The sequence below is a fragment of the Astatotilapia calliptera genome, chromosome 15 (genome assembly GCF_964374335.1).
Source record: "Astatotilapia calliptera chromosome 15, fAstCal68.1, whole genome shotgun sequence".
Taxonomy (NCBI): Eukaryota; Metazoa; Chordata; class Actinopteri; order Cichliformes; family Cichlidae; genus Astatotilapia; species Astatotilapia calliptera.
Genome location: NC_137436.1, coordinates 18,305,431 through 18,319,663, shown reverse-complemented (window position 1 = coordinate 18,319,663; position 14,233 = coordinate 18,305,431). Strand labels below are relative to the sequence as shown.

General features: G+C 40.3%; 1 protein-coding gene across 1 annotated transcript in view; it reads left to right on the top strand.

Annotated features, from left to right (window-relative positions):
- syne2a (spectrin repeat containing, nuclear envelope 2a) overlaps nucleotides 1-14,233 on the top strand; it is an 83,706-nt gene that overhangs the window by 21,345 nt on the left and 48,128 nt on the right. The window contains exons 40-55 of the mRNA XM_080290046.1: nucleotides 24-188; nucleotides 376-714; nucleotides 819-955; nucleotides 1,383-1,512; nucleotides 3,250-3,420; nucleotides 3,510-5,315; nucleotides 7,956-8,126; nucleotides 8,995-9,150; nucleotides 9,255-9,496; nucleotides 9,583-11,620; nucleotides 11,724-12,058; nucleotides 12,143-12,287; nucleotides 12,510-12,710; nucleotides 12,920-13,396; nucleotides 13,812-13,955; nucleotides 14,061-14,189. Coding sequence (XP_080146172.1) covers nucleotides 24-188; nucleotides 376-714; nucleotides 819-955; nucleotides 1,383-1,512; nucleotides 3,250-3,420; nucleotides 3,510-5,315; nucleotides 7,956-8,126; nucleotides 8,995-9,150; nucleotides 9,255-9,496; nucleotides 9,583-11,620; nucleotides 11,724-12,058; nucleotides 12,143-12,287; nucleotides 12,510-12,710; nucleotides 12,920-13,396; nucleotides 13,812-13,955; nucleotides 14,061-14,189 — 6,786 coding nt within the window. The remainder of the gene's footprint in view (nucleotides 1-23; nucleotides 189-375; nucleotides 715-818; nucleotides 956-1,382; nucleotides 1,513-3,249; nucleotides 3,421-3,509; nucleotides 5,316-7,955; nucleotides 8,127-8,994; nucleotides 9,151-9,254; nucleotides 9,497-9,582; nucleotides 11,621-11,723; nucleotides 12,059-12,142; nucleotides 12,288-12,509; nucleotides 12,711-12,919; nucleotides 13,397-13,811; nucleotides 13,956-14,060; nucleotides 14,190-14,233) is intronic.

Sequence of the window (14,233 nt, the reverse complement as noted above, 5' to 3'; positions counted from 1 at the left end):
TGTTTTACCTCTATCATCCACAGGGAGTGTGTTCCCGCCTTGAGGAAGGTGCGAGTAACGAGGAACAATTTGGCCACTTGCTGCAGCGCTGTTGCCACAAATTGATGTCCCTACAGGAAAGGATATCAGCCTGTCAAGGCCAGAAAGAAAACTCAGCAGGAACAAACACTGACATAGCAGCTCTGGAGGTGAGATGCATTAAGTAAACAGACCAGATGAGCTGTGTACAAGCTCTTACATTAAAAAAAATCATTGTTTAACAATATTAAAAAAGAATTTACACTGAAGAAATGTTGGATATGCAAAAATGTAATCATCTATCAGGGGTTTCTCCTATAGTCACTGTTTTTGGGGGGTTTTTGTCACTGTTTTTAGGTTTTGCTACAAGAAGTAACTGGCACTGAAAAAGATCTTCTTCAGCTTGTAACTCTCAAGGACTCCATCACAGTTAGTTTAGCAGCTGAGGCCCAAATAAGTCTCACCCAACAAGTCAGCAACCTTCAAAACCACAAGAGGGCACTAGAGAGTAAAATCAGAGAGACTCTGGCACAGCTTCAAGTGAACAGTGATGAAAGCATTCAGCGAGTTAAAAAAGAAGCCTTGTATGTGCAGACAGCTCTTAAAGACCTGGCTGAAGGTGTCTGCAATCTTTCCAATACCCATGAAGCTTTGCCTGATATCAGCCAGCTGAAACAACAGTGGTGTATGATACAGGTAACATGAACATATACTTCAAAATGTTGATATATATCTGAAAAATAAAAATTGGAAAAAGACAGCTCACAATATTTAAACAGAAGGACTTGTGTGTCTCTCAGAGCTGTGATAGCAGCCTGACAGAGCTGGCAGCAAGAGCTGAAGACCTGCAGAGGGCCAGAGAGTCGACCAGCACACAGGAAGCCCTTCCTGCAGATATCATTTTGACTGTCAGTGCCATTTCTGAAGACCTTGGCAGGTGCTTTACTTCATTCTAAAATGGAATAATTAATCATTCCTGTATTTATTCATCTTATCAACTGAATATGCAGTGCTAATTGTGAGAAATGATTTGTTAACTTTGACTTTTAGAAATTTCTGGGGATTTTAAGACTGCTCTCAAAGTAAAATGAAGATGAAAATATTAATTTAGTATCAAGAAAACAATTAAAGTGGCCTACCAACAGATAACAAGAAAAGACTTGTGCGAAACTTGCACTATTTGAAGCAGAATGTAACTTGGGTTGATGGTGAACATGACTTAGTTCATCATCAGTATTGTTGCAGTGAAGATATATGAGGGTTTACACATCCTCTGAATATGTGAGGGAATATGAGGGTTATTTTGAAAATGCACTCGTTCTAAATACTGTACGGCTAATTCACTGCTTGTGGTCTCGCTCCAGCCTCAGGTCTGTTTTTTTGCAAAAGAAGCAGGATTTTGCAGAAAACACTGCAAACAGAGTGAGAGAGCTCACCAACCAGATGCAAGAGTGGTGCCAAAGAGTACAAGCTGAACCATCAACGCATAGCCAGGTAAAGCTCAGCGTGTTCAGTATTTTTTTCTGATACATGGAATAAATAAATAAATTAATTAATTAATTAATAAACAAAAGTTTCAAAACAAATGTAAGCTTTGGTTCATATGCACAGGTAAACCTTTTGTTGTCTGCCTTTTGTTTTTTAAAATCTGCAAATGAATGCCTGAGTGAGTAGCCAAAAGTATTCACTCACCCATCCAAATCATTGAATTCAGGTGTTCCATTCACTTCTAAAGGTATATAAAATCAAGCACCAAGGCATGCGGATTGCTTCTACAAACATTTGTAAAAGAATGGTTTGCTCTCAGGAGCTCAGTGAATTTCAGCATGGTACTGTGACAGAATGCAACATGTATAGTCTTGAAATTTCCACAATACTAAATATTCCAGTTATCTGTTCATGGTGTAACAAAGATGAAGTGATTGGGAATGACAGCAACTCATCCACAAAGTAGTAGGACACGTAATATCCTCGAACGAAATTAGCAGATGCTGCATAGTGCGCAGAGATCGCTAGCTTTCTGCAGAGTCAATCCTAAAGACCTTTAAACTTCATGTGGCCTTTGGATTAGCTCAAGAACATCCTTACATCAGCCTTACATCACCAAGCACAATGTAAAGGGTCAGATGCAGTGGTGTAAAGCATGCCGCAACTGGGCTCTAGAGCAGTGGAGACATGGAGAGAGTGATTGGTGGACGGAGGATTGTGGTGTGGAGTTGTTTTTCAGAAGTTGGGCTCGGCTTCTTAGTTCCAATGAAAGGAACTCTTACTACTTAGGAATACCAAGATATTTTGGGCAATTTAATGCTCCTAACCTTGTAGGAACAGTTTGGGGATGGGCCCTTCCTGTTCCAACATGTCTACATGGTCGATAAAGACATGGATGAGCAAGTCTGACATGGAAGAACTGGCCTGTACAGAATCATGGCTTCAACCCGATAGAACACGTTTGCGATGAATTAGAGCAGAGACGGCAAGCCAGGGCTTCTCATCTAACATCAGTGTTGACCATCACCTTGGTCAAAAATGTATATGTATAGAACCTATATGTGTTAACACGCCTTCTTTGCCACATATGCACCCTCTTGTATTCAGAGAGTCATGCATGGTGAAGAATGTGAAAAACACTTGAATATTTCTGTATAAATGTTATGTTTGTCTAAACGAACAGTTTGTCTGCACTCTCCATCTCAGCAAATCTCCCTGCAATATCTCCCCACAATACCGACACTTTATTACAGCTGTAATATAACAGGACATGGTTGGGCTGTTTGACCACTGTATTGAAGCTGCTGTATTCTCCCTGCTGTGTATTTACAGTGCACCTGTCATAATTGATATTTCATGTCATCTTTCGTTTCTCTAGCATCAGTAAAGTGTCTCCTTAAATGATAGTGTATTATAACTGAACCGGATCAGTACATCTTCTGTCATATGGATTAGGGGATAAGCATATTGGGAAATACAAAAGTAATTCAGGTGGAAAAAACACCTTGACTTGTCGCTTGTTGTTGACACAGAAGCAAAATTACAGTGAGTGAGATCTCCCGTGGTGAGGTTAAGCAGTCTTAAAAGGCACACTGTGACCTCAAACCAAAACAATCGGGATCAATAAGAGTTTACAGTTAGATAAGATACGAATCTTGATTAAACCAGATGTTTTTGCAGTGCGTGGTTTCTGTTTTACCCTTCTTTTTTTTTTAGCTTGTGTATCTGTCTGTGCTGTCACAGGGAGCTCTGGATGAAGGTTTGCAGCTTCAACAAGCACTTTATAATGTACTCTCAGAGCAAGATTTTCTACTTAATTGCCTGGGAACAAATGTGGCACAGGAATTGGAGAAAAATGCTCCAGGTGCACTCACTGAAAGCCAGTCTGCACTTGAAACCCAATCTAAACACCTGGTGAGTGTCTCCCTTGTCATAGAAATGTACAGTTTGGTGAATTTATGGCCATAACATTACTATTGTTTTTAATATTGTTTATTTCAAAGGTCATTCGCGTTCATGGCAATGTGCAACTGGAAAACAAAGATTTGCCAAGCAGAAGTGAACAAGACAGTCTAAGAAATGAAAGTGGAGCACCTCATTTGGCATCAAGTGATAAAACTACAGCAGTGGGTCTTACAGCTTCGCCTTTCTCTTGTGCACCACACAGCCAGGAAAACTCTGAAACTAATCAGAATGACAACAAAAGTCAAACCAAAGGCACCAAACTTCATACAGAAGTATCAGGAGGTTCAAATGTGGAAGCCGATGCCACAAAACAAGAACAAGCAGCCGTGGTAAAAACTGAAGATGATGCCTTAGCCACATGTTCAGAAACTCCCAATGTTTTAAAGACCCAGCTAGAATCTCGCCACTTAACACCACAAGAATTACACTTGAAGTCTTATCTTGGGTTAAAAGATAATCGTGCACTCAGGGCACTTTCTGGAAATGACAGAGGGGCATTAGTGCCAGACTCACATCCTACGCTTAACAAAAGCTTAATAGCTCAGGAAGAAAACACACCATTGCAGAGTGACACCACCTTCACCGCTGTCTCAGAATTCTCAGCTGTAGGTGCAGACAACACTAAAGCAATCGATTCAGCACACTGTGTCACATCCTTGATAGAATTACCACCAACAAAGCCAGACAACTTCCCCACTACTGCCTCTGAACATACTGTGTCTAATCATCTAGAACCACAATTGGAGACATTCAAGTCAAATACAAATGCTCAGGGAAAACACTGTAAGGACGATGGTGTCGTGTTCACTGTTGTATTGGATATGGACCCACAGGACATACAGCAAAGGGACAATTCTGGTTTATGCTCCCAGGAAGCGAGGTTCTCGGATGAAAAAAACACACAATATTCAGGTACAGGATTCCCAGAGATGAAAACTGAAGTCTTTATGACGTCAAACAGTCAGGAATCAGACAAAGGATTGCAACAGTGCACATTTGAAGCACAATCAGAGACTTGTGAGGCAGCCGCCGATGTGCAAGAAAAGGAGAATTTCTCTAAATGTGTCAAAAGTAGCCCAGCAAAGGTATTTACCATAGTGTTAGACATTGAGCCGCAGCCATTCGACACGCAGAAACGTGAAAAAGCCAACAGCCCTGATTTACTCGGATATTCACAGGAAACACGGTTTTCTAATGCTAGGCCTGCAGAGGTTTCCAGCAGAGCATTTCCTCAGAATAAGTCAGGGCACTTTACCACATTAATTAGTGCTGGATCAGATGAGGTTATCTTCCCAAACTCTTGTACAAGTTCTGAATCAAATCCCTCGGTGTTAGTGAATACAGTTTTGGAAGAAGCAAACTGTTCAAGTGCCAAATTACCATGCAGAGAAAACCACAAAACCCATGGTTTAAAGCTTAACAAGGTGTCGAAATCCTCTAAATCATGTTGCGCTGTTGCTGAATGTCAGCATGCTGGTGCACAGACAGCAGAAACAACATTTCCAGATGTCAAATTAGAGGAGACAACAGATTTCTGTGACTCTGGGGAGCAAACAGAGAGCACAGTGGATGATTCTGTGGAAAGTGGGGAGGCCTTAAATGGCACACATATATTTGCTTCTGGCAAGAAACAAGTGACACCTGATAGCACTGTATGTAACACAGAAGCAGCATATGAGGAGGTGCCAAAGGGAGAAAACACAGAGGAAGCAAATGAATTTGAAAGCACAGAATGTAAAGTTTCAGAATTGCCAGTAAAACGAGACATTGCTTCGCTTCCAAAAGACAAAAATGAGGGGAAGTTGCCTGCAGCACTAGAGGACATGGGAGTAACACAGGAACAGGTAGGTGCCATTTGAAAATTTTACTGACTGGATTTTTCCTCACAGTTCTGCTCTTTCCGGACTTAATATGTCTAAGAAGCTAGGCAATCGACATATATATATATATATATATTCTAACAGACAGGCATTAAAAGCCATTATGTTTTTCTAATTTTTTTTTCACTTATCATCATCAGTGGTAATTTGGTTAGATGCTGTAATTCTGGCATAGCAGGTGGTAAACCAGCAGGTGGCTGGAAAGACTGGAACTCCCCCTGTTTGCAGTTAGAAGGCATCAGTGACTGTAAATACCTGTAAATAAATTCAGAGCTGCTTAATGCTGTGATCTGTAAGCTGACAGTCTCTGGAACTTTCCATAAAAAGTGTTAATTTGCATTTGAACTTCCTGATGATGAATAACCCAAACTTTCTAGGTGATTCATCTGTACCTTTTTTCTAAAATTACATGAAGCTTGTTTGACATTTAACAACCATTGTTATTTCCCTATGTTACCTTAACGCTAGAGAATATGTGTGTGGGAGAGAGAAGCTGTGTTTCTGACATTTTGCAACTGTGAAGTTATCAAAAAAGTTTGTCCTAAATTTAGTGGGAATTTGTGTTCTTTAAATACATTTTTTCTTTTCACACTTTCCATTCAAATGCCACCATTTTGCTCAAATCCCTTCAAACTTCTTTATGGGAAATTCACAGTGAAACGAATAAACTGGCTGTCACTGTGTTTTACACAAACTAAAGTTATGCAGCATGCAAGTACACACATTTGCAAGCCTCCACAAGATTTTTGGGATTTTCTTGTGATATCAGCTGCATGCCTGTGCCCTGCTTGCAGCAGCTCCAAAAGAAGATAAGACATTAGATACGACAGACAAGAGGATGAAAAAAGGTGTAAATGAAACTGACACCAGGCTTGGAATCATATTTTTAAGACAACTCGATGTTTTCATTATCGGCATAATTAAAGCATTTTTAATAGAACAGTCAGTTACAAAGTTCCCAGATTATTACACAAGCACATTGACCATCTGACCTTGTCATAACTTTCACAGGACTGCAATTCTGTGAAAACTCAGCACACACGTAATGTTTTCACATAAATTAAAAGGACAAATAAAAGCCACGTTGTTTATTTATAATTGGATGCACTTGATTAACTGGTCACCAGCAAGTGTGACCTCTGCTATAAAAGCAGAAGTTTTGGGGACTTTGCTCATCTGGAGCATTCAGGTGTGTGTTAACACAATGTACTGTAGCAACTGTAGCAACAACTTCTCAAGAGTGGACCAGCAAATTCAATCAAAGGTCACACCATGTAATACTTAATACTTACTTAACAGTTGGTGGATTAATCCCTGACTTCTCCAGTTTGCATGGCTAACATCCTAGGGCAAGACACTAAATCCAGGTTGTTCTCTGATGCATTCGTTGGAGTTTAAATATCAGGCAGAGACTTAAGCATAGAAAAAAGTGCTTGTGTGAATGAGACATGTTGTGTAAAGTGCTCAGGTAGAATAGAAAAGCGCTACATAAGAACCAGTCTATTTACCATGTTACATTTCATCACATAACATTAGAAAAACGACTAAACAAGTATGGCCTGTTTGGAAATGATGCCAGGAGTTTATAAAGTTTAAGTTTATAAAGCTGCATGTGAACAAACCACAAGACTTCTGGAACAATGTCCTTTGGATTAATGAGACCAAAAGATGTTTGGCTATAATGCAAAGCACCACATACCAGTTATTTGTCAAATAACTCATATCATTTGTCAAGCACAACATTGGAGGGCTGATGATTTGGGCCAAAGGACCCGGGCACCTTGCATTCTTTCACTCAACTGTGAAATCTTTGGTAAATAAAAGTATTCTAGAGCCAAATATGAGGCCATCTGCCTAACAGCTAAAGCTTGGCCACAACTGCCCTATGCAACGGGACAGTGATCCCAAGCACAGCAGCCAATCTACAACAAAAAGACCTAAAGAGAACTGTGCAGAAATGAATGGATGGAAACCTCAATGAAATTGAGGCAGTGCTGTAAAGGAGAGTGGAGTAGAATTCCTCTGAAATGATGCAAGAGACTGATAAAGTCATACACAAAACATTTACAACCACTCATTGCCGGTTGTGCACCATTTCATTGAAGAACATTAATGTTATTATAACATTTTGCCATTCAGGCAAGCTTGTGTTTGAGTGTAAAAAATTATCTTTTGTATTGTGCTAGAAACATAAAACGTGCAGGATGTTTTCATATCATCGTTCAGCTCCACCCTCCTGGTGGTATACACCTTAGTCATGTCCAAGATATTTTAAAAAAGCACCTCCCTGTTTGTAACCTAGCATCCCATGCCTTGTTTTAGTGTTTGTTTTCTTGTCTAGGCAAGCTATAACAAATCATTTATTTCCTAAAAGAAGTTAGCAGGAGAGCATAAAAGGAGCCCTTGTCCCCCAGGGCAGACTGCTTATTTCTCAGGCACATTCTTGTGTTAACTGTACCGACTCGCCGGGCTACCGTCAAACGTAATAATATTTAGCACTGGTGGAGCAGGGAGAGAACAGGAAGTTCTGTCATTATGCACAGACAAACATGTGGGAAGAAGAAAGCTAAAATGTGACACCACCCCTGTCTTCTGTGTCTTCAGCGTCAGATCCCAGAGAGCATGGAGCCTGAGAGGACGGCCCCGGGTTCACCAGCTGATCTGGGTTCTAAAGAGACACCAGGTGGACCGGCAAACTCTGGAAAAGAAAAGCACACCATGCAGGATATTTTTTCTGATATCCAGAATGTGGTGGAAAGAAGTAACATAATAAATGTGAGTATCAACCAGTTTTAATTATAATAATATACTGCATTACTGTAGGCTTGCTGTGCTGAACATTTAATAAATGCTACTTGTAAAAGTCAGAACAAAACATTCGGACTGAGGGAATTAAAGTTAAGTGAGCTTTACTGTTTATATTTATGTCATAAATCTCATAAATCTGCATTAGCAAATAATACATAGCAAGATAGCATGGAAATATAACATGCATCTATATATTTTTTACTTTTTCTGTGTGATTTTCAGTACAGATGCATGTGTCTAAAAATAGCAAGTGCATGGGACAGTGAGCAGATAAGAAAGGCAGTGTTTTGATTGATGCCTGTGGGTTCCCTTGATGCTACTGACAGGAAGTATCTATGAGATACAATGATTTCCTGTTTGTAGTTAGGAAGTCTAATTGCACACAATATACAGCTGTTGGATTTTTTTTTAGCTTCCATCATCCTAGTTTGAGTGTTTGTTCACGGAAAGCTGAAATAGTTTATAAATTGACAATGATAATTAATCACAAAGATCCCTGGTAAAAGTTATAAATGTTATAACAGTGTAAACCAACCAGACTAAACTAGATCGCTATGATAATTTATATTGAATGTTTGTATTTGCTGTCTTTACAATATATACACAGTTTCTTGGTTTTCTTGGTTTCACTGCCTTATCTGTTATTACAGCTATGTCCTTTCAGTACATGTTTTTTTAAACATAATTCTTCAGTCCATTTTTCCCAGCTGTATAATGTGGTAAACAATTCTGGATTACTTAAATGTAGCTATTTTATATTATTTTTTCACTTACATTACTTTCTGTAACATAATATTTTTTGTGTCTAACTCTTGCATTGCTCTTTTTTTTTTAGAGAACACCACATATAGATTTAAACTGGTATCTGAAGTCTTCTCCTGGTGAACAACAGATTCAGTTGGTACGAACTGTTCAAAAGATTCTCGCATGTCGATATCAACCAGCCCAACTCAGTGTCATAGCTATGACCAAACAACTGGAGGAAGCAAAGGTATACACTCTAGTTGTATTTACGTCTTTCTTGCAAGAATATGCAGATTTGTTAAAATTAAAAAATGCACAAATATCTATAAATGTCTCATCTGTGTACTGCAGGAGTACCAGCGCACTGTGCAGGAACAAGTTGCTACTTTAAAAAACTCAGGTGCCTCTAAGGCTTGTGAACCAAGTGCCTTAAACAGTGCTGCAGGCCAATGGAGCGCAGCACTGCTAGATGCTTCTGCCACAGTGCAGGTCAAAGCAGCACAACTGGAGCAGGTCAAACAGTACCACAAGCAGATGAAGCTCACCAGAGCTTTTCTGGAGGTTATAGCCGCTGAGGAGGAAAAAACAAGCTTGTGAGTAAACTTGTGAGCTGGATTTTGTGCACTTGGCATTTGATACTGTTAACTAATTGTTGTTTTTTTGTTCTGGATTTCGTTAGACACTCTTTGGGAAGCAGTGCACTACAGGCTGAAAAGCTTCATGTGCTCCTGCAAACAATGGAACACAAGAAAGCTATGATGGAAGGTTTGCTACGCTTAAGTAGACAGTTGTCAGTGCACTTGAGTGACACTGAAAGTTCAGGTGCTCTTCTTGGTCAGCTTGGAAATGTTCAGGAAGAATGGCGGCTTCTAAAAGGAAGTATCAAAAGAGCTCTGCGGCATGCCTCCAACTCCACCTGTCAATCCTCCCTTCTTTTGAAAGAAGCCGAACAGCTAAAAGCCAAACTCGAAGCTCTCCAGAAATCCGACTGTCAAAACCTTAACAGCAAAAGTGCCTTGGAATGTGTTTGTCTGACCACAGACCTAAAACTGTATAACCAGCTTTACATACATTTACAGTCCCAGTCAGATGCTCTCAACAATTTTTCTCTAGGTCAGAAGGAGAAAGATGAAATCGAGCATAGTCTTCAGGAATTGGCTTCCTTGCTCGGGGTCACCAAAAAGAAACTTGATTCTGTCACACTTAGCTGTGGTGACAGTTCTCCAACTAAGATCAACAAACAGCTACGAGACTTGATTGTATGGGCTAAGCAGGCAGAAAATCATATCTCTATTGGGAAAAAGTTAGCTCTTTTCCCAGAGGAGGCTCGTATTCAGATTGTCGAAATGAGGAAATTTCAGGCTGATATTTTATCTAGACAGTCCAAGATGAGAGTACAAGTTGACGAGATGAAAGACTTGGCCTCTAATATGGAAAATGAAGAAAGTGACCAAGTGTTGAGGACAGTAGAAGACCTTTATGAAGCTATTGCTGACAGTTTGGATCTTGTTCTTGACACCATGGAAAAAGATCTTAAACAGAGAGAGAAACTGTTATGCGAGCTTGCTAGCATGGATGCCTGGTTAGCAGAAACGCATGCTAAAAGAAACCCCTGCGCTCACATTGAGAATATTTCAAAAGTGGACCTCAAAAAGCTAGAGAACGACCTGAAAAGTCATGAATTAGCCACAGTGGATATAGAGAGCCAGCTAGAACTGGTGGAAGTGATGTCAGAAAGTTGCAGGAAAATAGCCATAGGGTTGAGTCCAGCAGAGAGCCGCTATCTTGTCAACAGACTTTCAGGCCTTTGGACAGAATTAGATGGATTGCTAGCTCATGAGAAAGCCACCAGCTGGGAATTAAAGGAGCTGATTCATGAGTGCACTACTTCAGATGAAGAGTTATCTTCCATTCAGGCTAGTTTAAAGCAAATTTCTGCTGATCTAGAGCAGCTGAAGATCCCTTTGACCCAAGAAACCCTTTCAGTGATTGCACAATGGAAACACATGCTAATGGAGCATCAATGTCAAATCCAGGAGCTTCAGCATTGCCTGGAGCCCAAGCGAAGCTCTGTTCTGTGTTTTATCGGGGAACTGGAAGACCAGTTCAAAGCTCTTAGCATAAGTGCCTTTGAACAAGAAAAGTTTCTGCACCTAAAGACACAAATGGAGGAATCTAAAGATATTGTCAAAGAGCAAATCCAGAATGCCAAAAACAAAGCACTCGGTGTGGATGAGAGGTTTAAACTATGCCAAACAGTCCTCGTTGAGATTCCTTTAGTCAAAACACAAAGTCAAGAAGCAACAGATCAACTGGAGGTTATAGCTCAGGAGTTGCACCCATCTGTTCTTCATTTAGAGAGGGAAAGGATTCATCATATAGTTGATACTTTGGAGTCTTGGGAGACTCTTGGCACAGATGATATCAAAAACCTAGAAGCTCAGCTCCTGCTAGGTTTACAGTTTGACTCAGAGCTTCCTGCTTATATAGAACTCTTAGAAAGCACAAGAGTCGAGCTGGAAGGAACTGAACCAGTCAGTCCAGAAGAAACAGCCATAGATATTGCACTACAACGATACTGGGTCATTTGGCGAAGTATGGAGTCTGGGATGCGAGTTTTGGAAAATCTGGGACAGAAAGAAAAAACTGACCTGAGGAACTACAAGGAACTATATTCACTTCGAGATTCAGTCATGCAAGAATGTCACTCGCAGATGGTAAGCTTAAATTATTTAGATATTTCATATATAGTTCATATTTTGGGTTCATGTTTGGGTGTTTTCAAAAACTCTTCTTTATTGTGTAACATCTGTTCAACAGGTCATGCTATCACAAGCTAGAGATTCCTTGAAAGATTATCACTGGGCTGCTCAAGGAGCAATAGGCTTCCTACACAATGCTGAGGCAACATTCTTGTCAGCTACTGGAGGGTTTTTGGATTGTGCTGAGGAACAAAGACAGACCCAAGAGGCTTTAGAAACTCTTGAAAAAGGTTTTCACGCTCATATTTGCCACCTTGTTGAACGGGTACCTCGTGAACCCTGCCTTTCCTTCCCAAAGACCGAGCAGCTCCACATCAACATCCTCAGCCAGCTAATGGTTGGAAGAGCCATACTGGAGGCCCAGGCGCAGCTCAGGCTTGAGACCTTGCAAAGGTACTTGGCTGTTCTCAATTTCTAAATGTAAATCTCTGTACCTTTGCGTCTTATGTATTTTCTTCACATTTCTTGTTCTCATAGGTGTGAATTGAGACAGCAAAGTCACCAAAAGTGCCACAAAGACATTTGTCAACATCTTTCACAGTTTGAGGAAAGGCTTTCAGAATGTGCTGCAGAACATGTGACATCATATGACAAATGTGTTGCCCAACAAAGAAGAGCTCAGGTAGGTTAGAGTCAGCTTTATGTCATTATCTCTATGTATTGTATCTGTTTGAACCTGGCATTTAATCACTTTGACAGCATAGAATTGTTAACTGTTTAGCCATGCTTGCAAAAATGCTTTAAGAAAGACAGTGCTAGTCTAGCTGACTTTGGCTACTTAAAATATTTCATTATCTGTTTGACTTTCATGATTTTAAATTTTAACTTTCATTACATTTTCAAGCTTCTGATGGAAGATCTTCACGGTCTTGCTGGGAGGATAGACGACCTGAGAGCTGTTTGTCCAATGCAGGGTTGTGGGGTTGGAAAGGATGGTGAGGTTGGTGCCCTCTGGAGGCACTGGTTGTCATTACTTCGTGATGTTGGCCTCCTGATGGTACGCATAGAGCAGAGAGGAGAGGAGTGGAAAGACATTACTGCAAGCGTAAGTTTAAATCTCAATAAAGCCTTTCGTACATTTAAAAAAAAACAAATAAATGGCAAATTAAAACTGAATTAATATTTTTTACCTCTTTTGAAACTTTTGCTTTTCACTAACCAGAACTTAGTATGTGAAATGACTTTTACTGTTTTCTGATTAAAAAGACAGAGACGTGATCCATAGATATTGATGCTTCAATTTGATTTTCTTAGATGGAGCAGTGCTGCAGCTTTTTAGCCAGACTTCAGGCGGAGGTTCGAGACCCCACCACTGTGAACTTCACTGGAGAGGATCCACAGGAGCTTCTCGCCCTGGCTGAGATCCTTCAGACAGGTTTGGAGCAGGAGCAGCAGGACCTGGCCTCCCTGGAGCATCGACTGGAGCACGCCCTGAGCTTATCAAGTTCCCCAGGGCCTATTGGCAAAAAGCTGGTGAAGATCCAAGATAATGTCAGGAGGTGGGACTTCTTTAATATACATTTAGAAAGTGATTATTTATTTATGTCGAGTATGCTGAGAAGATACTTTTTTGCCCACAGCTTAAAAGAACGAAACCTGCTGGTTGTAGCTGCAGCCCAGGCCGAGGAGAGAGAAAGACGACAAGTTCAAGAAGAGATGGGACAGATTCAGAAACACGTGTTTCTCATTCTTCCGGCACTGGAAGCATGTTTGAATCCAAGCGAAAGACAGGTGGGCTTCGTCTTTTAATGTTTGAAACTTGGTATTTGAGATTTTATAGAGAGAGATATTAATAAACAACAATAATATGGCTTCTTATATGCATGTAATAACAAGTAATCATCTTTAAGTGTTTAACATGTCCAACTTTATTATTGTCATTATTCATAAATGATGAAATATTACTTTCTTATGAGTGTTAGATTTGAAGTTGTTCACATTATAGTGAGAAATTCAAGCTATATAACAGTCAAGTTGCAAATTACACAATTTAAACTGTTTTTTTTAGGTACTCTTCTGTCCAGGTCCTCTCATTTGTAAAAAATCAGGGGTGCAGTAGAGTAGAGGGAGTAGAGTATTAAATGTCTGACCCACACTCCCAGTCTCTGTCTGATTCCTGTATTTTTTGTCCTTTCCACACTGACAGGAGCTTAGAAAGGAGTTGTCTTCCCAGAAGACCAAGCTTAAGTGCATCACACACAGTGTGCAGAGCCGATACACAGAGGTTCCTGTGGATATAGGCAAGCAAATACAGGATCTCCAGATGTCTCTGCAGAGAGCAGAAGAGAAGGTGACAAGAAAATTGATTTCAAACTGTTGAGATCTGTTACTGACAGATAAATGATCTTAAGCTAAAGTCCGTTGGTGCAAATGTGTTTGTGTATGTGTCACACAGCTCATAGAGAACAGCCTCGTTAAGAAGCTGGCTAGCAGAGTGCTGGAGTTGGGTTCTGGCATGGAGAAGGTGAAAGCATTACTGGAGCAGAGAAGTCCAACAGTCAGTGAAGCTCAGAATGTCCTGAAGGTGTGTGTATTCCTTGTTTTCTGTTTGCTTGTGTGTCCACGTAT